The 25773-nt window shown below is 53.4% G+C and overlaps 2 protein-coding genes across 3 annotated transcripts; one reads left to right on the top strand and one right to left on the bottom strand.

Moving 5' to 3' along the window:
* The first annotated feature begins 1439 nt into the window (after window positions 1–1439).
* On the top strand, window positions 1440–25336 carry MMP28 (matrix metallopeptidase 28). 2 transcript variants are annotated; one of them, XM_061176046.1, is made up of 8 exons: window positions 1440–1797; window positions 9932–10011; window positions 10234–10421; window positions 16113–16337; window positions 18882–19127; window positions 20484–20633; window positions 20961–21128; window positions 21966–25336. In XM_061176046.1, exons 1-8 carry the CDS (start codon window positions 1687–1689, stop codon window positions 22358–22360), a joined length of 1563 nt encoding a protein of 520 aa, XP_061032029.1. In that variant the 5' UTR covers window positions 1440–1686; the 3' UTR covers window positions 22361–25336. The 2 variants fall into 2 exon arrangements, with proteins under 2 accessions (XP_061032029.1, XP_061032030.1); XM_061176047.1 differs by lacking the exon at window positions 18882–19127.
* C19H17orf50 (chromosome 19 C17orf50 homolog) lies at window positions 24162–25247 on the bottom strand. Its single transcript, XM_061176877.1, has 3 exons — window positions 25205–25247; window positions 24474–24810; window positions 24162–24372 (listed from the first exon to the last, which is right to left on the bottom strand). Exons 1-3 carry the CDS (start codon window positions 25245–25247, stop codon window positions 24162–24164), a joined length of 591 nt encoding a protein of 196 aa, XP_061032860.1.
* Window positions 25337–25773: the final 437 nt, after the last annotated feature.

Here is a 25773-nt window from a genome sequence, read left to right as displayed (position 1 = left end):
AGGGTAAGACCCAGGCCTTGTCCACCATCTCCGTTCCAGGCAGAGATGCTCCCTATAGATGTGCACAAGGGCACCGGCGGAGAGGGGGCATGAATTTACAAAGAAATCCACCCTCAACTCTGCCCGCAGCAGAGCCCTTGCCGGATTGAGTGTGAGCCCTTGAAGGGCGCCTTTTTCTCATTGATCTGCCCAAAGGAGCGCCTGTTTCTAATTAGTTCGCCCAGAATGAGTGTCCCCTTTTCATTGGCTAGTTGTGAGGTGGGCGTGGCCTATTTCCAAACAGTCCGCCCCAGGAACGCCTATTTCTGAGAAGTCCAATCAAAGAGGCGCTTTTTCAAAATTCCTCCGTCCAAGTAGCGCCTTTCGCTAACAACACAAAACCATCTTGTGCACTACTAAGGCCCTAAGACGTCGGATAAGAACACTGCGTTACATTTGGTTAGCGCTTTATAGATTCCAGATTACCTTTACACACATTAACTCATCTAAACCCCACATCGACCCCCAGAGGTGGGTATCATTGTGCCATTTGCCTTTTACAGGTTAGCAAACTGAGCCTGGAAGAGAGACAGCAACCCGTCTGCAGTCACTAAGGCGGATAATGAAAACAGTTTACTTTTGCTCGGTACGAGTTTGACTAAGCTTTTCACGTAAATCATCTGTCCACCCTTACTAGGACTGTGTGGGATATATAAAGCCAGGCACTTTACACACATTTTCTCAATCTTCATGCAACTCTGGAAACCAAATATTATTCGCTATCATTTCATTGATGAGAAAATTGACGCTCGAAGTAGTTAAATTCTTTGCCAAAGGTCACACAGCTGCAGTCTACCTTTTATTGATATAAAATGCGGACTGCATGATGCCAGGTACGGTGCTCAGTTATTTACAGGCGTTCTCTCATTAAATGTTCCCTATTATCACTTGACGTCAGTATTCTATTATCCCCATTCACTGCTGAGAAAAATAGGTTCAGAGAGGGTGAGTGACTTGCCCAAAACCACACAGCCAGCAGGTGGCTGAGGCAGGATTCACACAGCTAGCAAAGAAGCAGATCTGGAGCTCAAATTCAATCCTTCTGACCCCAGCCCAGGGCTCCTTCTCTCACACCTCAGGGCCTCGGCCCCTGCCAGCCCGGCTGAAACCATCAATGACCCTCGGGTAGGCCAGAATCCCTCTTCGTCGAAGCCTTAGGTAGCCACAACCGCCAGGAGAAGACGTTTCCTCCCCTGTCCTCCCCAGAGAGATCCGGATCGACTGGAGGTGGCGGACTAGAGGACGGGTTCGCAAGACGGCTGGCGCCGGGCGAGGCCACACAGCCTGCGGAAGAGGCTCTAGCACCGCCGCTTGTTCCAGGAGCCGAGGCGTGTGGGTGGGACCGGAGTCCCGGGGTCCCGCCTCCTCCTCTCTTTTTCCCCTCCCTCCCTCGCCTCTAGGTCTCTGGGCCGGCGGACCCGCGGGCAGGCACTGCCGGGCTGGACGACCTCGACCCGGCTCCCGGCGAAGCGCCGCGGAGGAGCTGCCCGGCGCGCGGAGCCCGGGCACGGGCGAGCCCCTGCAACCTTCCCCTCGGCGCTGGGCCGGCGCAGAGCTGGAGCATCCGCGGGGGCCCGGGCACGGCGGACCGACGGCCGGCTGCCCCGCGCCCCGTGCCCCGCGCCCAGCGGCAGGGGCGGCGGCGACATGGCCGCGCGTGTCGGCCTCTTGCTGCGCGCCCTGCCGCTGCTGCTGTGGGGCGGCCTGGACGCCCAGCTCGCCCAGCGCGTAGGCCAGGAGCTGCGCAGGGAGGCGGAGGTACGCGGTGTGTGTGGGGCGGAGAGGGTCCGCGTGCTGGAGACCCGCCCGAACTTTGCATTCAGGCCACCCAGCCGCCCCATCTGAGCTGACCATCGGCGTGACCCTCCCTTGTCCTCCGCACCCTTCGCACTTGCACACAAAGAGCCTGGGGCAGCATTCTCTCCCCTCCCACCCCATCACCCTGCCCCACCCCCGAACCCCAAGCCAGGGCTGGAACCACACGGGCAGGCGGATCTGCACTGATTTCCCAGGACGAGGGGAAGGGGCAGCGAAAAGACAGGATAGACATGCAAGAACTGAGGGAGAGGGAACCCCTACACCCCAGGTGAGCGCGGAGCCACTGTCCCTCACCGCCTAGTCTGGGAGACTTAGCAGTTCATTCATCACACGTCCTCCCCAAGTGTCGGACGCTGCGGAGACTCCCAGACTGCTGGCGAGAGCGTACTGCTGTCTGGCCCTGGCCGGGGACACGGGAAACAGCTCTGGCTTCCTGGGCCGGTGCTACCCCTGACCAGCTGGGGCTAGTGAGCGCCCAAGCTCAGAACTTTCTGCATCTGTAAAATGGGTGAGAGTAGCACACACTCTCTCTCTCCCTTTTTTTTTTTTTTTTTTTTTTGGCTGTGCTGCCCGGCTTGTGGGATCTTAGTTCCCCCACCAGGGATTGAACCCATGCCCCCTGCAGTGAGAGCACGAAGCCCTAACCACTGGACCGCCAGGGAATTCCCAAGAGTAGCATACTCTTAAGAGTTGCTTCTAAGGAGGTTTAAACAGTGCTTCAGGACTGAACTGGAGAAAAGGGGGTGGGGAAGTGGAGGTGAACCTTAAAGATTTCCCATTTCATTTTCCTCCTTTGGACTCAACTGCTTGGTGTAGGTTGCACAAGGGGAATTTTTGTGAGGTGGGGTTAGAGGTGAACTTGGGGCATCTACTTTCTAGATACAGGTGATTGTAATAATACACCAGTTTCATTTCTTTCTTCCCCAAAGGAACATCACTGTCTGTGTTCTTATCTCTTCTCTGGATTAGAAACTGGGGTCACGACTATTTTAAGGAGAAGGGAGGCAAATAAGTTTTAAGTGACTGAGCCCAGCACTTTGCCCTGAGACTCTTACAGAGCATCATTCCTGCTGTGAAACTGCCAGTTGTGAGCTTCTCAGTATCCCCACTCCCCTCCTCTAGAAGAGAGAGACATGCTGAATTTAAGAACCCTGCAAAATGAGGAGGACCACCTCTGAACCACTCTTCCTTCCACCAGCCCTTTCCCATTACTGCTCTGGAGTATTTGGAAGACCCTGCTTCCACAAGGGGGTCCTCTCTCCAACTCCTTCACTCCCTCCCCATCTAAGCACTAGTCTCTTGCTCTGTGCTCTCTGCTTTTGCACATTCGCGAATCACTCTGTTTCTCTGAATTTAGAGTCTTACAACATCAAGTGCAGAGTCCTCCTGGCCCCTGGAGAAGGCTTCTGTGTACCAAGCCAAGTCTTGTTAAGAGTTCCATCCCACCTCCCCCCAGGTCCGGGTCCCAGGCAATCCTTGGTGAGAGAACAGAGACGGTATTTCTGCCGCCCATGCCTGCAGTGGCCCCAGATGGAGAGAATTTCATCTTGGGGTGTGCTTGGGAAATGTAATATCTAGCCGATTAAGTCTCTTTCCATCTATTTAACATAACTGGGGGAAGGGGATTTTTTTACCTCTGAGAGCAAGAAATATTTTAAAAGCATAAAGAACTCTGGAAATGTGTAATGGGGGTGTGTCCCTATATGCATATATATATGCAAATTGTGTGTGTGTGTTGGTATGTCTATATGTGTTTCTGTATATGGTCAATTGCATGGGCTTCAGTGTCAGGCAGACCTGTGTGCAAACCATCAGTAAATTATTTATCCTCTCTGAGTCTCAGTTTTCTTCTCTGTGTTATGGGGGTTAGTAATGCCTATTTCACAAGATTTTGGTGTGGTTTCATGAGATAATGTATGTGAAATACATTCTAGGCTCAGCACGGTACCTAGTATGTAGAAAGCAGTCTATCAAAGGAAGTTGCTCTCAATGTGTTCTTGTTGTTGTTATTTTAGAAAACAGAGCTTCAAATTAAAGTCCTGGCTTGGTGACTAGCTCTCCTAGAACAATAATACAGGACAAAGTATGTAAGACAACAATTTTCAGCATTTGACAACAGGGCTATAATTCTTAAGAGGTGGTGTTGCAGTTACTATGGCTACATTACAAATTACTTCAAAATTCAGTGAAGTAAAAGAACCATGTATTATGTCCATAGATATTGTGGGTTAGAATTTCAAACAGGGCACATCAAGGCAGCTTGTCTCTGCTCTGCAGTGTCTGGGGATGGAACCATCTGAAGGCTGTTTACTCACCTCTCTGGCAGTTGATGATACTGGCTGTCAGCTGGGGGCCTCAGTTCTTCTCCATGTGGGCCTATCCACGTGGTCTCTGCATGTGGGCTAGTTTGGCCTGCCTCCAAACGTGTTGGTTGGGTCTCCAGGCTGAGAGCAGAGAGAGAGAGAGAGAGAAGAGAGAGAGAGAAGCAGAAGTTGTATCTCTTTGTGACCTAGACTAGGAAGTTGCAGAGCCTCACTTCTGCTGTACTCCACTGTCTGGAGTCACAAACTCCAGGTCAAGGGGTGGGAACACAGACCCCACAGTTGGTGGAAGGAGTGCTGGAGTCACATCGTAAGGAGAGCATGAGAGTGAGAGATGTTGTGATCATTTAGGGAAATACAACCATCCACAGAAAGGAACCTGCACAAAATGAGCCCCCTGATCACCCCAGCTCTTTGCTCCCATTCATTTCCCTGACCGCGGTGCAGGGAGCCAGACCCCAAACAAACACAGCAGTCCTGCTGAGCTCATAGTCAAAGGTCAAAGTTCAGGAGATGGAAAGAAAGAAATAGTAAAACAGCTGTGTGATGTTAAGCTTGTCTTTTCCCTTCTCCAGTCAGCAGATTCCTCTTCTGTAAAATAAGGGAGTTAAATTTCTTAAATGATTTTTAAGATTCTCTCCAGCACTAACATTCTTTAACTTTGGTATGTTTGTACGCCTTTGCCTCTGTGTGTATGTGTGTATGCATTTCATCTACCTATGTCCATGTCTATCTATCTGGGTGTCTCTGTGTGTATTCCTGTGCCCTGCATGCATGGCTCTATGTGTCCCCTGTGTGCACACAAAGAAATAAAATCGAGGGCTTTCCAGAGTGGGCTTTGCCTGGCAGGGGACTGACTGCTTACAAAGCTGCATTGTGAACAAGTTCATTGCTGCCCACTTAGGGAAACTAGAGCTGCTCACAACATTAGAGGGCAGGAACAGCCTCCACTGCTGAGTTGCAAGATTGAGGGTTAATGAATGACATCATCACCCTGGCCCCCCTCCCGTTCCCAGCCAGGCCCTATCCTGTTCTTGGGCAACACAGACTGTCCCGAGAGATCTATCTACCATGCATTGCTTGGACCTTCTTTAGCGCAACCCGGCAATGTGTCCAGGACCTGCCTTCCACTCAGTAATCAAGCACATCTGCACGGCTATTCCCAGTGTGCCAGTGCAACAGGAAGCTGGGTAGTTTGTTTCTCCTGGGAGACACTGGAGCTTCTGTGGAGTATCCACCACCAGGTGCAGTGTCTGCTTCTCATACCACAGATCCATTCATTTTATTTTGTGTGAGTCAGAAACCCAGAAGCCCGGGCATGGAAGCCTTTCCCAAGAGCTCAGCTCAGTGATTCATAGGGTGCAGACGAGGCTCTGAAGGGTCCCAGAGGACCACAAGTTGATGGAAAAGCAATTGCCAAGCCAGTCTGAAAACCAAGAAATCTATTAATAGTAAAAGCTGGATGGTGGAAGCAGGAACATAGAAGGGAGAGATTGTTGGACAACTCCTCCTGAACACAATCTTGGTTAGGGCATTATTTTGTGCCTTAAACTTCGCCCCACACCCAGTGAGGACCATGGGTCCATACAGTCTGGTTATTTGGCATTAGAAAAAAATACAAGATGGGATCTGGATGGAGACTAGCCAGCTAATGTTTTCCATCTTCCTTAAGGATGGAAAATGAAAGACGGCACGGGGATTACAGTAAGAGGTATCTAAGTTATACCTAGACAGAACTTTGTGAATATGGGACCAGGGACAAGGGAAAGGAGGAGGAGAGGAAGGGAGTCAGACAGAAGGGAAGGGGAGGTCTTTGTCCAAAATAAAGGAAAGGGGCGGAGCTTGTCCCACTGCCCTGAGAACTTCAGTAGGTTCCAGAAGTCAGACAGCAAAAGCAATACATTCTGGAAGCAGATGTTTGTCTTTGTGAAGAACATACTTGGGTGCTATTGAATACCTGTGGCTTGTCAGAGGACACCTTTGGATTGTCATGGGAGATGTGATCCTAGCCTCTTTGGAGTCCCCTGCCTGAGCAGGTTCTCCCCTCTGCTCCGCCCCTGGGCCTGCTCGTGGAGGAGACAGAAGGAATCCAGCTAGAAACACCCCCAGTTTTACCTTTTTTATATTTGAGGGCCATCTCCCAGTGGTGAGAGCAGCTTGGACCCTGCTCCTTCGGTTTTAAAGCCTCTGAGCCACTTGCTTAAATGTGAAATAAAACATCCTGGGATAGGTGTCAGAGGATTTAGATTCAAGTATGAGACACTATACTACCTTGAGATTTACCTTCCTCATCTTTAAAATGGGAATAACAACACCTGTCCCGCCTATGTTCTTGCAAGGTAATTGTGAAGCTCAAAGAAGGTGAGATACCCTGAAAAGCTTTACAATAGGCAAGAGCTCACTGTGTTCCTGATTACCAGAAAACATTTTTATTTATGGGACATGCCAAGGCAGAACATCAGCTGTCATCCCCTGCGTCTTGACTTGGCTAATAATGCCACAGGTGTATCAGATGATAAACACAATCACCCAGAGTCACTATCGAAAGATTAGAATCATAATGAAACATACATAATATGAGAAGTAATAGATCATAGGTGAAGCAACACGGTTTCTGCATGAGCTTGCAATTTTTTAATTCTTGGTTTCATTTTTGCTGCTGCAATTCTTTGATATGGAGGATGTCACAGCCACTCTGTGGACAGGAGACTGGAAGCTGACCCCTCCTAGACTAATCTACCAAAAGTCCCTTCCAGCAATGAGGCTCTGCGACTATAAATGGAAAAATAACGTTTTTAACGGAGCAACTATCATAAAGCTTTCCCAAAGCTTCTTCTTGCTGGATTGTCACGACACTCCTGTGAGAAACATAAAGCAGTATTCCTACCCCCATTTTATATTTTGAGGCACAGAGAAGTTAAGTAATTTTGCCATAGTTCACATAGCTAATCAGTTGCAGAAACAAGGCTACAATAAGAGAAGGAGCTGGAGTAGATCTTAGCTCTAATCCAACCCCCCCCCCATTTTATAAAAGAGGAAACTGAGGCCCAGAGAGGCACAGGACTTGCTTAAGGACACACAGTTCACAGCAGCACCAAGAATAAAACTCAAGACACTCAGTCCAGTGCTCTTGCCCTGCCGGGTTAGTGACTCAGAGCTCCGGGATTCATTTTGCTACACCTCATTGCTAGTCTTGCCCTGCTCAGTAATGGCCAGAATTTCCCCTTCCTTCAGGCGCTGAACGGGCTGGGCTCTACACACACTCCCAGGACAAGTCAGGATGGATGGAGGACTAGAACCCCCGGAATTCTGATGCCTCTCAGCTTTCTGGGTCTGGGGAGAACCGTCTTCATTTTCCCCAAACACCACAGCCACTCCCAGGGCTTTGCAGAGGCGACTCCCTGGGGAAGTGGCCCCAGCCCTGACCAAGTGGGTGAGGCAGGTTGGCGCAAGCTTTCAGACCTGAGCAAGGTGAATCACTGGAGGGGCACAGCCCTCCAGCTTCCTCTCCATGCAGCTCCAGCCCTGGGCTCCATGGGAGAGAGGACGGGTGGAGGACAGGGCAGAGAGAAAACCTGATGTTTGAACTGTGAGGCAAAGAGGAGCAGCCTGGGCATGCCTTCCATGAAGGGGGACAGCGGTGATCCCAGGTGGACCTCGGAGAGCCCCCGAGAGAGCACAGGACAGCCTCCCAATCTTGCGTCTTCTCCTGGGATCCTTTTGCCACACTGTCACCTGCCCCACACCCCTGCTCTTTCTCCCAGGCAGACGGGCGTTTCTCCAACCTTTGCAGGGGAAAACAGGCACAGCAAATGGGCAAGCAGAAGAGGGTTAGGGAGGGCTGCAGGAGCAGAGGGCATCTCAACCCTGCCTCCTCCTCACCCCGGGATGTGGGTCTCCCTCCACTCAACAGAACTTTAGGACACTCAGTATTAAGGGCCCCCTTCCTGTAATTAAAAATGTTTTAAGATATGTGCACAGTGAACATAGAATAAGTATAAGGGAGTTCTTAAGTCCTGATAATCCCCATTATAACACTTCGGTGCTTTTATGGAAATATTAAGTGTCAAATTCTTAACATTTCTTTTACTCATTCTTTTGGTGTCTCTTGGCTGGTGTCCTGGATACTTGCTTACTCTGCCTTCAGGAAATTCAGCTCTGCCTTGAAGCCCACAGGTCAGCCCAGGACTTCCCCTCTGATGGACCCCTGAAAAAAGCCTCCACCCCCATCCTGCCCTCCACCCACCTTGCCTGCCAAAGTACCAGGCACGGCAGCCCAGCCAGGAAACAGGAGACGCCGCTAGTCAGTTTCCCCTGTTCTCCGCCTCTGTCCAAGGCTTCCAAGTTCCTGAACCGGAGCCAAGTCCCTGATAAGGGCTGGGTGGGTTTGGGGGGAGAGGCACAGGGAGTGTCAGCCTGTTAGCCTGTGACCCAGTCTCTCCCAAGTCACTCAGCAAAACTGCTTCTAGGGAAACAATTAGCTGACTTCCTTTAGAAAGCCACTCTGTCCATCCTCACCAAGGGAGAGGGAGGAGGCATGGAAGAGAACCAGGCACCTGGCTGGGGTGAGGCAAGTCTGAGATAAAGCACCTAGAGGTGTAACTGCCTTGTTCAAAGCACTCCCGTCTTATAGATGGGTTGCATTCCAAAAGTCTCTTGTTAATTTCCCCACTAAGGTAAATCAACCTGATCAACTGTTTATTGAGCATTTACTATATACCAGACAACTATGCTAGATGTGCATTGCTATATTTAATCCTTCTGAGAATCCTGTGGGGTTATTTCTGTTCTCACATTGTGAGTGAAGAAATGGAGGCTCAGAGAGGTTAAGTAGTTTGTCTCTGGCCACCCAGCAGAGTCATGGTTGGGAACAGATTCTTGATTCCAAGACCAGTGGCTATTCTATGATGCCACACTATGTTGAACAGTAAAGAGTCTTCCAGATTAAGCCCCTAGAACTCCTTTAATCCATTATGCATCCCCAAATGGTGTACCTATGCAAAGGGAAAGAAGAAAACAATAGTGCTGAAATACTAATAAGTTAGCGCAGGAAAACAATAAAATGGACTTGGAAAGAGTTTGTCTAGAATAAGGGTTCCTTATGGAAAGTGGCTTTATTGAGAAGAGGATGTGGAGGTCTCTGGAGACAGATATAACGAAATCCACAAAAAGGAGGCGGGATACTTGCAAAGGTTTAGGAGCTTGCGGGTCCTGGCTCTTAGTGTCTGGTTTCATTCCCAACTTGTGCATTTTCCTTGACGCAGCAGCTATGATTGGAGTTGATCTGAGTTAAGAAATATAGCAAAGAAGAGAACAAGGAAGACAGAAAATTATTTCTGGAGAGGTAACACAGCAAGGAGGGGTAAAAATGAAGAGTCGATGTGTGTCTGTATAAGAATTCAGCAGCCGAGGTGATTTTTTTAATCCATTGGTGGGGCTTTATGATTGAGAAGGGCAAGCAGGGAGCTGAGTGCATCATTCCCCTGAAGGGTAGGACTGGTGATAGGGATGGGCAATGAGTCACACACTTCTTTCCACTGGCTTCCAAGAACTATATCCAGCTGATCTGTTGTTGGCCTGCAACTGAGTCCAGGTTCTGATTTTGATGCCAGGACTCTTTCTGCTATAACGCATAGACCTTGTTGGGAAAAGGCATGAGCCTGGGCGTGATGTATGTGACATGGACCCTCGGAGACCCAGGGAGGGGAAAGGGTGCCACACTGTAGGAAAGCTGACCTTTCTCTCTCCCCCAGGCATTCCTGGAAAAGTACGGATATCTCAGTGAACCCGCCCCCAGTAGTCCCGCCTCCACGCGATTCAGCAATGCCATCAGGTAAGACAGAGGGATGGGGAGGACTTGGTGGTGCTGGAGTGCAAAGCTCCGGTCACCTCCTCCCTCCTCCTAGAAGGCTGGTCTCCCACGTGTGCCCAGGGGGTCACACTCCATTGCTCCCTCCCTTGCCCCAGCATCCTGCTGTCTCCAGGGAAGCTCCCTGCCTTCATCCCCACCAGCCAGCTTCGCACTGTGGTCCTTTATCTCAATTCCTCCTAACAGGGAGTTCCAGTGGGTGTCCCAGCTGCCCATGAGCGGGATGCTGGACCCCGCCACGCTGCACCAGATGATGCAGCCCCGCTGTGGGGTGGCAGATACCGATAGCCAGGTGGCCTGGACCAAGAGAGTCAGTGCCGTATTTACTGGACGTCGGGCCAAAATGAGGCGTAAGAAACGCTTTGCCAGGCAAGGTGAGCACTGTTAAAATCTAGCTGGGTTGGGATTCCCCAGTGTCCTGAAGCCCCATGGCCAGAAAAATACATCTCATCCTCAGACTGGGCTCTGTGAATAACCTCGCTCCCCTAGGGTGGGTGAATAGCACCTCTCAACCCAAGGACCATGTTTGTGAACACAGATATTTAAGTCAGAATTATGCCTAAATTGATGAATTTTCTTTTTTTTTAATTTTTCATTTTAAAAAAATTATTTATGTATTTATTTTTTGGCTGCGTTGGGTCTTCGTTGCTGTGCATGGGCTTTCTCTAGTTGTGGCGAGCGGGGGCTACTCTTCGTTGCAGTGCGCAGGCTTCTCATTGTGGTGGCTTCTCTTGTTGCCGAGCACGGGCTCTAGGCCTGCGGGCTTCAATAGTTACAGCACAGGGGCTCAGTAGTTGTGTCTCGTGGGCTCTAGAGCACAGGCTCAGTAGTTGTGGTGCACGGGCTTAGTTGCGCCATGGCGTGTGGGATCTTCCCAGACCAGGGCTCGAACTCGTGTCCGCTGACTGGCAGGCGGACTCCTAACCACTGCACCACCAGGGAAGTCCCTAAATTGATAAATTTTCCTTGTGCAAGTATTTCCAGAGCAAACCCCATCAAGCCCACTTAATGCCTTGATCAATTTGCTATGTAGGGCAGTTAAACGATTGCCAACATTTTCCTTTATATTTGACTGAAGTCATTTTCATCAGAATCGATTCTTTTTTCATAAGAATTATTCAACAAAGATGTGATTCATCGATCAGTTTTATTTTGACCACGGCACATTTTTTAACAGCATTATGGAAATACAATTCCCGTACCATAAAATTTACTCACTTAAATGTACAACTCAGTGATTTTTAGTATATTCACAGCATTGTGCAACCATCACCACAATCTAATTCCAGAACGTTTTCATCACCTCAAGAAGAAACCCCATGCCCAAAATGAAACAGTCACTCCCACTCTCCCTCTTCCCAGCCCCAGGCAACCACTAATCAATCTCCTCTCTGACTCTGCAGATTTGCTTATTCTAGACATTTTCACATTACAGTTTCTGCCATTGTGATTTTCCTTGTGTAGTTTTGGGTTTTTCCTTCCCTTCCCCTCCTCCACTTTCTCCTTCTTTGTCCAAATCCAATCTTCCAGGATCAGATGTTACAGATCTACGATTTATGAAGATTTGATTCTTCTGTCAATTCTTCATCAATAACAAGTTTAACTGTGTGTAATTTTTTTTTAATTTATTTATTTTATTTTTATTTATTTTTGGCTGCGTTGGGTCTTTGTTGCTGCATGCGGGCTTTCTCTAGTTGCGGCCAGCGGGGGCTACTCTTCGTTGCGGTGCACGGGCTTCTCATTACAGTGGCTTCTCTTGCTGCGGAGCATGGGCTCTAGGTGCGTGGGCTTCAGTAGTTGTGGCACGCAGGCTCAGTAGCTGTGGCTCGCTGGCTCTAGAGCTCAGGCTCAGTAGTTGTGGCGCACGGGCTTAGTTGCTCTGAGGCATGTGGGATCTTCCCGGACCAGGGCTCGAACCTGTGTCCCCTGCGTTGGCAGGTGGATTCTTAACCACTGGACCACCAGGGAAGCCCTAACTGTGTGTAATTTTAACGTCTTGTTTGTACTAAGTCTAGTTTTCTCTGCTCAGTTTTTACAGTTTTCAAGATTTCTAACAAGATGGGGTTGCTCAGTCAGGTTCTCATCTCATTCATTTTACTGTGAGCACTTAGGGCCATTGCCTCTTTTAATTTGCATTAACTACTTTGGCTGACAATACCCATTATGAACAGAACATGAGGCACACTGTTTTTATTTCTTAGCTAATTCATAAGGAAATTGTGAGCTGTTCCCCTCAGCTGTTGGAGGATGTCTGTTTCCAGGTACTTGCCAATCCAATTCCACTGTGTCTACACATCCAGCCACTCTGGGTCCCCAGTACTGCCTGAACGCATTCTGGTAAAACGAGGAGGACCAATGGGGTCCAGACTCTGGGGTCAAGATGTCCTTGGTGTCAGCATGTTCTGCATCCCCCAGAACATGTGTTTCTGGACAGCAGAGGGGAAGGACAAGGTGGAATGGAGGAGCATTGTGAGCTGGAGCGGTGTCCCTGGATCTGGAGCTCTGAGTTTAGCTGTGTGACCTGGGCCATGTCACTTTGCTCTGTTTCCTCATCAGAAACAGCTTGTTCAGGTTGCAAAGGAGAGGCGCTGATTACTAAGGGGAAGGGCTTGTTGGGAGAACACGGTGGAAAATGGGGCAGCCCCAGAGAGTCTCAATAGCGACACTGCCAGCCTAGAGTCGGTGTCCCAGAGAATTGAGACGATGCTTCCTGGGCACTCAGGACACGACCTGAGCATGAGGGATGCTTCCTCCAGGCAGCATCTCTTCTTCTCATGCCCTAAGCGAGGAACTGATGGAGTCCGTTTGTCACTATCCAATGTGGAGCATCCCTTTTGGACAGAAATTCATGCTAAGGCACCTCCCTCTCCATCTCATTATCTGACACTGACCCCTGGTGCAGACAGCAGTGGCCAGACTAGACAGAGAATTTCTCTCTTATTCACAACATGAACGACAGCAGCTTGAATTCTTTACCTCCTGCGTGGGAAGACATTCCCTAGAAAAGAGCTGTGAGCTTGGCAGGCACCGAGCACTTCCTATGCCTTAGGAAAGAAAATGTAATAATAATAACAGTTAATACGCACTGAGCCTTTACGACCATGCCAAGCATGGTTCTAAATGGATTAACTCATTTAATCCAATAACAACCCAATGAGATGGGTACCATTATTATCCTCATTTACAGATGGGGAAAATGAGGGACAAAGAGCTTGAGCAACTTTCCCAGGGCCACACAGCCAGAGTGTGGCCAAGCCTTCTTTTCACTGGGAGGACCGATTGCCGGATGTGAAAAAACCCAGAACATGGGAAGGTGCTTAAAACATGATGTGGATTTCTAGGCCAGTGACTTTCCATTACGTGGGTAAATGCTATACCGATGAAATTGGGTTCCAGGTTTGCCAGATAAAATACAGGATGCCCAGTTAAATTTGAATTTCAGATGAACAACTTAACTGTTTTGTTTTCACATACTTATACTACAAGAAGTATTTGTTGTTTGTCTGAAACTCACATTGAACTAGGCGTTCCGTATTTTCATTTGCTAAATCTGGCAACCTCATTCCAAGCACCAGGTCCGGACTCTGTGCCTGCGGGGCTGATCTTCAATGTCCCTGCTCCCTCACACAGCTGGTGGAGGTGGGGAGCCCTGGGGCGGGGAGCGGGGTGTATCTGGGATGGAAAACGAAGGAGCAGGGATATTTATTGAGCACCCACCACATGCCAGGCAGCTTTGTGCTGCCTTTGCATTTGTTATTTCACTTTTACCAGGAGGTGAGTCTTACCAACCCCACTTTGCAAGTAAGGAAACTGAGGCTTGGAGAGAGTCTATAATTTGATACGTGAGGTTGTAAGCAAAGGGACTGGGATTTCAACCCACGTTCTCTCCACAGTATCAGTTGCCTGTTGGGAGTCAGGATTCCAGGGTCCCCCAGCCCCAGGCAAGGAGTCTAGCTCTCTGCCCTTCCCCATCTCCTTTTCCTTCCCCTTCCCTTTTGAATTTTGGAGCAAGGGTGTGGTGGGTGCAGTGCCAGGTGCTGCTGTGGCCTGAGGGTCACCATGGAAACCAGCCCTGCCTGGCCAGGAGTTTGGGATGGGGGCCTGAAGTGGCCAGCCTGCTCCAAGGACACAGACCTACAAGAAGACAGGGACGAGGGCTTAGGCTGCTGGCCAGGCGGTTCCTTTCTCACCGGCAGCCCCACCAAGGACCCCCCCATCCAGCTCTGCTCTCGAGGAAAATTAGTCTCTCAATACCAGTCCTATCTGTCCTCCCTAGCCTCCCCACTTCTTGCCCATGGAGTGAGGGGCCTCCCTAGCTGCAAAGAGGCAGGAGCTGCCTCACACTTCTCTAGAAGCTTGAAGGTTTTGGGGGGGTGGGGGAGAGTCTGAGAGTTGGTCACCCATAGCAGGGTGTGAAGGAGCCCAGCGCCAGCCTGCCCTGTGCCTGGTGAAACTTATGATTCAATGAGAAGTGTTACGGGTACCTCGTGAACCCTCAGGCGGCACCTCTGGCCTTCCTCCAGGCCTTCCTCAGCCTTCCTTAGAATCCTTCCCTCTTCCCTCCCTGAGGGTTGGTCACTGGCTGGGAGGGGTTGGGTGGCTGCCAGGCCCAAAGGGGTGAGAGAAGGGACACCCCCTCCCCACGTCCATGGAGGATGGAGGGGGAGGGAAAGTGTGCTGAGCTCTTCTGCCAGCTGGAGAATTCAGGAGAATTTCAGCTTGCGCAGAGCCCCCGTGTTGACCCAGAGGAGCGATGTTTAGGCAAATTTATAAGCCTTGAGTCTTAGCAAACGGGCCTGCTTATCTGTGTGGTACAGTGGCCAGCGCACTGGATTTGGTGTCAGGGCCTGGGCTCAGGGCCTAGCCCCGCCACTCACTCATTCTGAGGCCCTTCCTCCTGGTCTCAATTTCAGCAAACTAGAGCAGAGAGATGGATAAGGAGATGGCCAAACACCCATGATGTCACTCCTCCTACCTGGTTCAGGCAAGGATATTCCCAGGACAAAAAGGCAGGAGATCTGAACCTTCACCTGCCCCCCCAAGGGGAGAGGGGGCCCTGTCCTCTGGCTTGGCCTCCTAGCACAGCCAGGCCTGCCCTGCCCACTCATCACCCATGCTCCAGGGAGTCTGGTCCATTTGGGAAACTGAGACCCAAAGACAACATGATTCTCGGGTGCTCCCAGGAGTCCTGCCTCCAGAGCTGTGAGTCTTCCACAGTTGCAGGCCCTGAGCTTGCAGGGCTCAGAAATAGCCCACGAAAAACTCTGGGATCTGGACTTTCTGAGCACCCTGGTCCTGGGTGCAAGGCGAGCTGCAGAGGGACACGGTTGACCTGGGGCTCGGGCAAGAGGCCCGAGTCTCAGGCCTCAGGGAGGAACTGCAGTTTGAGGCAAAGGAATAGGAACTCTTAACTAAGTGGAGATGGAAAAATTTCTCTCGGTCAGTGACAAACACACCCTTTGTTCTTATTTGTTTTCACCTCAGAGCTCTGCAGAGTCCCTGAGGAAGTGAGGGGAAGGGCCAGGGGTCAGAGAAGGACCTCGAATAAATGGGCCTTGTGGTCTCTGGTCAGCAGCAGGCCCAGGGCACGGGAAAGGGAGCCAGCAGGAGGGTGTGAGGGGTGGAGAGGAGGAAGGGGGAGAGGGCAGTCATGGCTGTGGCCCCCGTGGCTCCACCCCGACACAGTAGACAGGGGCTGGGATTTGCTGCCAGCAAGAGACGCAGCACGGTTTTCAAGCTCAGCCCAGATTGTAGGGAAGATGGCCCCAGACCCGGGACTCCTTCAGGTTGGGGACTCTTCCCAGGTAAAGGCTGCTCATCCCCTGTCATACTGGGACCTCCCCAGGTCGAGCCACTGGACTAGGGACCGTGCAGGACAAGCGTAGTCTTGTCAGTCTGAGAGCAGTGTCTCCACAGCCAAACAGGGGGCTTCCCATTTGGGCTGTGTTTCCTCCATCACATCAGGGACTTCCTGGAGGGGGACCTATCTCCCCATCAAAAGGGTCCGCAGGGAGCAGCCCAGGCTCTGCAGCAGGTGTGACTGATGCGGCCTCTCTGGGTGGCAGGCAACAAATGGTACAAGCGGCATCTCTCCTACCGCCTGGTGAACTGGCCCCAGCACCTGCCTGAACCGGCAGTTCGGGGGGCCGTGCGCGCCGCCTTCCAGCTGTGGAGCAACGTCTCAGCGCTGGAGTTCTGGGAGGCCCCGGCCACAGGCCCCGCTGACATCCGCCTCACCTTCTTCCAAGGGGACCACAACGACGGGCTGAGCAACGCCTTCGATGGCCCAGGTACTGACACAGAGACTCTCTCCCACATGGCAGGAGGGAAACCCAACTAGGAGAGGCAGTCTGGGGAGGGCAGTGGAACCTTCACTCCCCCTTTGGCCTTGGCCAAGCTGCAGCCCCCTCTGAAGAACCTTCAGTCTTCCCATCTGTAGAATGGGAACAGTGGTCCCTGCCCTATTAAGTGCCTCATGGCTGAAGGGACGGTCACATGAGGTTCTCCATGGAAAGTGCTTTGCAAACTCTAAAGAGTATTATCTCTTTTGGGAGAACCTTCTGGGGTCTTGTCATCCATCCCCTGCCTCTAGTCAGGCCTGTGCCTCTCTTGTTCTCCAGGAGTGGATGTTCTCCAGACCAAGGCTCTAAAAACATCCAGAGGCCACCACAACCCCACTCCCGCCCTCCCACCACCCACTGCACAGTCACTGCCACAGGGCAAGAGGCATTCTACCCCCTCCCTGCCACCTGCTTCACACACCCACAGCCCAGACTGTTCTCCTGTTTGCCCCCGACCTAAAGGCTTACGGCTGCAATGTAAACCGCTCTCCTCCCCTTCTGCCCAGCACTAGCCTTCACAACCTGAATGCAGGCCATCTGTGCATCTCCTCCCCACTAGTGAGGCGAGGAGACCTGATCAGACCCCTTTAGGGTGGGGACTTAAGCCCTTGTGTCGCCTGGGTACTTGGGCCCCACCTCCCCTGCACTCTCCTGCTTTCCATCAAGCCCACTCAGAGCAAAGCCCACTTCCAAGCCCCGCTGCTGAGACCCAGGGTAGGACTGGGAGAGACCTAGGCTCTTCGAGAATCCACATGTAGCACACACACGTGCTTGCATGTAACTCACTTCACCCACAATATCTCCATGAGACGTTGATATCCATACGCAGGTCCCCAGGTGGAGTCTGGTCACTAAGACAGCACTGGGCTGGGAGTCAGCTGTCTGATTTGAGAGAGGTGTTTTGTCTGTGTCTTCTCCCTTCGAAACCCACCCATCTGTCTCCCAGGGTTATTGTGAGGGTTAAACAGAAAGGGCTTACATGGCTCGAAACAGCTTGGGGCATATTCAAAATTAGAAGCATGTATTCCTCCTACAAATGGCCGGCTCTCCATGCCCCAGGAGGCTCCCTTTAAAGGCAGCCTCCCAACTTTTGTCAGTCCCCTCTGGCCTGGGCTCCAAGAAGGCAACGCCAGAAGGACCTTCAGTGGGCTTCTAGGCCAGCATCATTGCAGTGCTGTTTGCCGACTCCTGCAGAAAGTGAATTGTGAGGGGGTAGGACCCTAGAAACTGCAAAACTGCATCTGGGGCCCGCTACAAGCTTGAGAATCACTGACCCAGCCCATCTGCCTCTGCTCGCTCCTATTACAAGCAGGGAAGCAGGGAAGTAGAGACTCACACAGGGCCCTGGCAGAGGGAAGGCAAGAGTGAAAGAACGCAAGAATATATATACTTTTTTTTTTTTTGCCCCACCGCGTGGCATGCGGGATCTTAGTTTCCTGACCAGGAATCCAACCCATGCCCCCTGCAGTAGAAGTGCAGAGTCCTAACCACAGGACCGCCAGGGAAGTCCCCTACATACTCTTCTCTCTCTCTCCTTTTTTTTTTTTTTATAAATTTATTTATTTTGGGCTGCATTGGGTCTTCGTTGCTGCACGCAGGCTTTCTCTAGTTGCGGCGAGCGGGGGCTACTCTTCGTTGCCATGCGCGGGCTTCTTATTGCAGTGGCTTCTCTCGTTGCTGAGCACGGGTTCTAGGCACGCAGGCTTCAGTAGTTGTGGCATGCGGGCTCAGTAGCTGTGGCTCGCTGGCTCTAGAGCTCAGGCTCAGTAGTTGTGGTGCACGGGCTTAGTTGCTCTGAGGCATGTGGGATCTTCCTGGACCAGGGCTCGAACCCGTGTCCCCTGAATTGGCAGGCGGATTCTTAACCACTGTGCCACCAGGGAAGTCCCCCCTATATGTACTTATTAATAAATAAGCTATACCTACCCATAAACACACTCAGCACCCAGATCAAGAAACAACATTACCAACACCCCAGAAGTCTCATTAAGCCCCCTTCGGGGGTAACCACTGTCCCTACTCCTAGATCTCTTCGAAAGTAAGTAACGGTTATTACCTGCGGTAGACACTAAGTATTACATGTAACATACACAAGTACACACATCCCTTTTTAATACTCAGAACAACCCCGTGAGGAGCAACTCCCTTATCAACATGCCCATTTTTCAGATCTAAAATCTAAAAGCTAAGACACAGAGAGGTTAAGCTATCTGTCCAAGGTCACACAGCTAGTAAGAGGATAAAACCGGGATTGGAAGCCAGGCAGTTTGGCCCCATGCTCTTTGTACACCACGCTCCCTCTTACGCTTCCAGGCCCCATAGCCTAGTCATCTGTTCATTGCTCCACACTTCAGCTTCTGCCAGACTTAATTAGGAGGGAAATTACTCATCAAAAACGCAGCCATACACACGCCAATGGCATTTGCGCCGGGCGGTGGGAAGTTGGGGGGTGTCGCGGGCGGCGGCTCCGCCTGACCTCCTCGCCGCCTGCAGGCGGCGCCCTGGCGCACGCCTTCCTCCCCCGCCGCGGCGAAGCGCACTTCGACCGCGACGAGCGCTGGTCCCTGAGCCGCCGCCGCGGGCGCAACCTGTTCGTGGTGCTGGCGCATGAGATCGGCCACACGCTCGGCCTGACCCACTCGGCCGCGCCGCGCGCGCTCATGGCGCCCTACTACAAGAGGCTGGGCCGCGACGCGCTGCTCAGCTGGGACGACGTGCTGGCCGTGCAGAGCCTGTATGGTGAGCCCCCGGCGCGCTCGCCACTGCGCTCTCCCCTGTCCCCTGCGCCCCGGGATCCCCAGGGCTCGGACACCGGCTCTTCAAATAGGATTCCCCATCCTAAGCGCAGGAAGCTGGCCTCCCCATCACTGGTCCTTCCCGACGCTGAAGCTTCGGGCTCCCCTCAAATCTTGAGAAACCTCATCTCCTGCTGTGCTCCACCCCCATGCCTGGCCTCTATCATCGCAACCAATTCCTGGGCACAGCCCTCCTCTGCGTTCCAGTTGCTGATTCCTGCCCAACCAGGGCCGCGCAATTCCTCTCGTATCCCCGCCCCATCACCCAGACCCAGTCCTCGGTCCCACCCAGACCCCAGAGCCCTCGTTCCTGCTCCCAGCTCCAGTGGCTCTCCCCCAACATTTCCCTCTCCGTGAGCTGCTGCCCACTTTTCCCCCAAGCCTGGGCCTCTGCCTGGCGGTGGACTTAGACAAGGTCTTCTCCCCCAGAATGAACTGACTCGTGCTTCCCGGAGATTTATCTGGACCCCAGCCCGGGGCTGTGACCCTGAGTACCTGGTGTGGTGGGCAGGGCCAGGATCCCCAGGATCAAGTCACCATTCCATCCGGGTTAGCAGTTGCTCTTGGGCAAAGCACTTCCCCTTTTAGAGCCCTCGGTTTTATCTTCTGGGGGAAAAAAAAGGGGAGGGGGATAATAATTGAGGCCCTGCTTACCTCCCAGGGCTGTTGTTCTGGTGGATATGAACATGCCTTGTAGCCTAAGAAACCTACACAAAGGTAATAATAATAGCTGCTATTTCACGAGTGTCTACCATGGGCCAGACACTTAACACACCCATGAGGTATCTTTTTATCCACAAATGAGGAGAATGGGGTTCAGAGACGTTAGATAACTTGTCCAAGGTCACCCAGCTAGGAAGGTGCAGACCAGGATTCAGGAGCTGGTGCCGAATTCTAAGCTTGTTGGACTCTGCCTCATTCTCATAAGTGAAGTATAGTGATGTCGTTATTATAACTGCTGTAATTATCACAGCCCAGGCCCCTGAACTCTGCCCTCATGCCATCTGCATTGTCCAGGACTCAGGGAAGAGGACCCTCTGCCCTTTTTAGTTCCAAACCCTTGTTTGGTTCCCCCACTCCGATTTTACCCTTTTCCAGACCGTTCGGCAGGAAAGAGGACTTCTGAGTTTGGTGCTATGGTTAACACCAACAACCAAGGACAACTCTTAACCCCCCACCCCTGCCCTCCTTCCCTGCCCCTCATGTCCGATAATGAAATGAACCAAGGGGGAGGTCTCGAGCCCTCAACACACCCCCAACCAGTGTGCGTTCTCTCCCGCTTCCCTCCTTCCCTGTGAAGGGAAGCCCCAGGGCGGCTCAGTGGCCATCCAGCTCCCGGGAAAGCTGTTCACGGACTTTGAGGCCTGGGACCCCCACAGACTCCAAGGAAGGCGCCCCGAAACCCGAGGTCCTAAATATTGCCACTCCTCCTTCGATGCAATCACTGTAGGTAAGATGGTCCCGCCGGTTCCTTGCTTCCTTCTTCCCTCCTCCTCCACATCTCCAGGGGTCTCTGGAGCTGGAGTACAAGGTTGGGGGATGAATTATAAAATCCAGAAATCCCAAGTCACAAGCATTCTGCAGGGTAGCAAGCCCACGCCAAGCAAAACGCTGCTTCCTCCTGCACTTTCCCCTCTGCCCCAGCTGTGCATGCTGTATCCTCTCTGCTGCATCCTCTCTCGTCAGTTTGGGAAGCTGGGTTCTAGGGAAGCACCTTCCCTGGAAAGAAGGCAGGAGGCTGATGGTCACTCCTCAACTTTCTCTTGTCTCTGGGCAGATGGGCAACATCGACTGTACATATTTCAAGGCAACCAGTTCTGGGAGGTGACAGCTGATGGCAACGTCTCAGAGCCCCACCCACTACAGAAAAGGTGGGCAGGGCTGCCCCCCCATATTGAGGCTGCCGCGGTGTCATTGGAGGATGGAGACTTCTACTTCTTCAAAGGTACCAGCCCTGGGACAGATGAGAAAATTGAAGCCTAGAGAGGGGAGGAGTCTGCCCAAGGTCAAAAGAGGGGAGGAGTCTCAATTCCATTCTGAACCTGTGGCCCCAGGAACTCTCCCAGGAGATTCCTTTAGTGATGGATTGGGGGGCACAGGTGTCACGGTTGTCCCAGAGAGAGAGCTGGTGGGAGAGTTTCAGAGAAGAGTCTAGAGGGAAGCAGAGGATGGCTCTGAGCTCTGCAATACAGCAGAAGGACAAACCTTCCTTGGAATCCTGGCTGTGTGAGGCCGGGCCTGTCACTTAACCTTTGGAGCTTGAATTTGTTGAACGGGGAAAATAATCCCTCAGGTATGTTGGGGAAGGAGGATTAAAAGAACATAATGTCTGAGGAATGTGCAGTATATTACATGAGAAAATGGTGTTCATTCATTGATTCAACAAACATTGAGTGCCTTCTACAAACTCGGCTGGAGGTGTTGGGATACAGTAGTGATCAAAACAAAAATCCCTGCCCTCACAGAACTGTTCGTAGTAATGGCCGTGGAGAAAGCCCCTGGACTTCCCTGAAGTCTATTACTCACCTGGGAGGGCGCGTGCTTCCTGCCTGGGGTGGGGAGGTTCCTTCAGAGCAAGCTGCCCTCTGCGGACACCTGCTGGAAGTGGAGGCCACAAGTGTCCCTCCTCTACTGTTTACGACTGATCTATTTTGATTATCACGAATACTGACCACCTTGGGCTCCAACATGAAGGGGAGTAGGAATATGGGGGGACAGAGGTGGGGTAGAGGACCAAAGGGCGAGCGCACCAACTCACCCTGGCTCTGCCGATGTCCCACAGGGAGTCGGTGCTGGAGGTTCCAGGGCCCCAAGCCAGTGTGGGGCTCCCCACAGCTGTGCCGGGCCGGGGGCCTGCCCCCCCACCCGGATGCTGCCCTCTTCTTCCCTCCTCTGAGACGCCTCATCCTCTTCAAGGGCTCCCGCTACTACGTGCTGGCCCGAGGGGGGCTGCAGGTGGAGCCCTACTACCCCCGAGGCCTGCAGGACTGGGGCGGTGTCCCTGAGGAGGTCAGCGGCGCCCTGCCCAGGCCCGACGGCTCCATCATCTTCTTCAGAGACGACCGCTACTGGCGCCTCGACCAGGCCAAACTTCGAGCAATGGCCTCGGGCCGCTGGGCCACAGAGCTGCCCTGGATGGGCTGCTGGCATGCCAACTCGGGGGGCACCCTGTTCTGAAGATGCCCCCACCTCTTAGGGAATTGCTGGCGCTCTCATGGCCAACGTGTATCCCCAGCCCCAAGGGCAGACCCCGTCTGGAAGCCTCTGAGCCTCCCTGCAGAAGTCCGGGCAGGAAAGTTCATCTGCATTTGTTCCCTGGAGAATGTCCTTGTGCTGTCAAGACATTGATCTTTGTGGGATCAATTCAACGAGAAGCCGAAAAGGATCCCAGACCCCACGGCCCTTTCCCCAAAGACTCATTCCTCCCCAGGCCTTGGGGATTTTGTTTCTTCCCCTAAAGGTGCAGTTCCTGTCCATGAGGCCACAGCACTGGGCAACCAGGAAGGATGCAAAACTCAATGGAGAAGTTGGGACCACTTTGCAAGACTGTCCCTTCTCCTCAGGACCTCCTGGCTCAGTCCTTGGAGAATTGTGTCTTATTTAATCAGAGGCCCCACCCCCAGGAAGACTGGATGGATTGGGTACAAGGGTCTCCAACCTCAGGGGTGTCAGGACCCTGAACAAGAAGGAGACCGATGCAGGCCTGCTGGGCCCCGTTTCTTTCAGGGGTTGGGGGGAAGGCTGGAATAAAGAGGTGCTCCCAGCTGGTGGGCCTGGAGGGGGGAAGCAGCCTTCCTTGGACACGTTTCCAGTGAGAGCAGGTGGGTATGGATGCCAGGGAGGCCGCAGCCATGTTCTTCCGGTCAAAGCCGGGACCAGTGAGCTGTGCGTGTGTGTAGTTGTGATGGGGAGAGGGGCCCTGCCTCTCTCCTCAAAAATCAAAATATCCTTCATCCACCTCATCCCTCAGGCCAGATGAAGGACCCTGTGTGGCAGGGGGAGGACAGAAGCCTCTCTGGAGGTCTGCACTGCTGCAGTCGCTGGGGGCTCTGCAGGCCGGGAGAGCTTCGTGCTCACAATGGCCCCATTCTCCTGGCCACACACGAAGCATTCCAGGAGCTCCCGCTGGCCGGCCAAGAATAGCTGGGATTCCTGGAGAAGGCCCCAGCTCCCCGACCTCCCTGTCTTCTGTCTCAGCGGCTTCTGGGGCTGGTTCTATAGTCCTGCCCCCTCCACACCTGCCAGTGCCTCCTCTGCACACACACTAACCTCAGCCAGACCGGGCTTCCCGCGGGAGGGGAGGAAGGTCCGGCCAGCTTCAGCCCTCAGCTGCCAGTGGGCATTCCTGGCCCGGCAGCTTCATTTTCTTCTCTGCGCGGTGGGGAGAATGGCCTTTGACTGCCCTTGGCTGCAAGTACTTTGTTCCGCCCCGTCCGGGGGGAGTTGCAGGGAGGAGGCTCTCCGCCTGCCCTTTTCCCTCTGGCTTGAACCCGGGGGAAGGGGAGGAGGGTTGATCTTTATCCCACGCCACACCTCAAGGCACTGACACTTTGATTAGGGGCTTTATTGAGTGATTTGAGGAAAGGGGCAAGTTTCCCAGAGGGGTTATTCTCTCTAGGCGACGCCTCTGCTCACCGGGCCCGAAGGACGTGAAATACCCCCGAGATGAGCGTGAGGCTGTACCAGGGGGCGCGAGTCAGGTGGGCGGCGGGCACTGCGTGCTGACCCGGGCGCGGGGGCCCTCGGGAGGCGCTGTTGGAGGAATGGAGCTCCAGGTGATGTTGGGCTCCGCACTGATGACAGGTGGGGCCGGTCATCAGCGGTGGGCCTGCTGGGCTGCTCGGAGGGGGGCGCTCCGGGAAGGCGGCTCTCAGGCACGTGCTGGAGAGCGCTCCGCGTCTGGGGAGAGGAGAGGGTGGCGGGGAATCTGGAGTCAGGCGAGGATGGAGGGCCACAGAGGCCGGGGACTGGGGGGCGCTCAAAGGCCCACGGCAGCCCCCGCGCCTCCAGAAGCCCGCGCCTCCCGCAGATCCGGGTGCTCCAGAACGCAGTGCGCCACGTAGTTCGGCGAGCTGTGCAGGTTCCTGCACTTCTTGCAGAAAAGGATCTCACAGCGCGCGCAGCCCCCGCCGCGCAGCCGCCGCCGCCGCGTCTCCAGCACGCACGGCTCCTCCGGGGGGATCCGCTTCCTGCGGGCGGGGGCCGGGGCGCTCAGGGCACCGCGCCGCCTGCTCCCGCCCGGGGCCCTGGCGCCCGTGCATCCCGCCCCCGCCGAGCGGCGCGCCCTCACCTGTTGGCTGGAGCGGCCAGGCCGCCGAGCAGTGCGAAGGGGCTGAACCAGCCCCAGAAGCCGCTGTCCGCGCGCCGCAGCAGCGCCACCTGCTGGGTGCTGGACTCCTGGCGCAACGGATAGTAAGACACGGAGTCCCGCTCCCGGCCCTCGCCGCCCTCCGCCTCCCCGCCCTCCGCCTCGCCCTCGGCCGCGCGCTCCTCCGGCGGCCTCTCCTCGTCCTCCTCCTCCTCGTCCTCCTCCGACCCCTCCTCCGCGGCCTCCGCCTCCGCCTCCGCCTCCGCCTCCCTGGTCCCGGGCTGCTCCAGCTCCTTCTTGCACAAGGGGGTCTTCACGCCTGCGGGGGCGGGGGGCGGGGAGGAGGTCAGTGAAGGGCCTGGGTACCCTGGTACCCTGACTGTTGCCCACAGCCCGACCGACCGCCCCCCCCCCCAAAAAAATAGGCAGGCGTTCGAAGGACGGTGCGCACGAGATGCCCGGAGCCAGCAGGATTCCAAGAGAGGGTTACAGAGTGTGCAGGATTTCCCGGGCAAAGGAGGGCCTGATTTCCTAGGTCCCCGCACTTCCTAGCTGAAGACTCGGGGCAAGTCACATCGCTTCTGTCACCTCCGTTTCCCTATCTGTAAAATGGGAAAAAGTAGTGTCTATCTCAAGGGTTACTGTAAGGCAGGTATCAGATCGAGTGTGTTTGAAGCGCCTGGCTCAGGGGCGGCAGGAAGCCATCAACAAACAGGTGCAATGAGCCTTGCGAACCCGGAGGAGATGGCGGTTCATCGCCACCTTCCTTCTTATTGGCTCCGGGGTGGGGACTGATCTCTGTGCAGGCTGTCAATAAACATTAAGTGCACTGATTGGAATTTTAATAGGTGGTTTATATTTTGTTTTCTGGATGGAACGGGATTTCTGTCTTCAAAGTGGGCCTTACCTTAAGAAAGCCCAGCAACACCTGCGGCAGGGTGGGGCAGGCAGGTGGGCACACAGCGCCTCTGCACTGTTAGAAATGGACGCCTCCGATGAGCAAAACAGGAAAAGTGCCCCTTCTGAGCGGACTAAATAGAAGTTTTCTTGCCCTCCCACCCCATGGGCAGACCGATTAGGAAAAGTCTGCCCTAGGGGGGAGCCAATTAGGAAAAGGCGTCTATTCCTCCTTCTAGGCTTGACCCGAACTGCCAGCTGGATTTCAGCCACAACTGTCCCCCTTGCTGGTGTTCAGGACACAAACTCCACAACCCCAAGCGGCAGTCCTGGCAGGCGGGAAGTTTCTGGACTGATGTGAAAGTAACCCAGCCTCTGCCGGTAG

This window comes from Eubalaena glacialis, chromosome 19 (genome assembly GCF_028564815.1).
Source record: "Eubalaena glacialis isolate mEubGla1 chromosome 19, mEubGla1.1.hap2.+ XY, whole genome shotgun sequence".
Classification (NCBI taxonomy): Eukaryota; Metazoa; Chordata; class Mammalia; order Artiodactyla; family Balaenidae; genus Eubalaena; species Eubalaena glacialis.
Note: the sequence above shows the minus strand (reverse complement) of the source record. Positions and strands in the feature narration are given on the sequence as shown.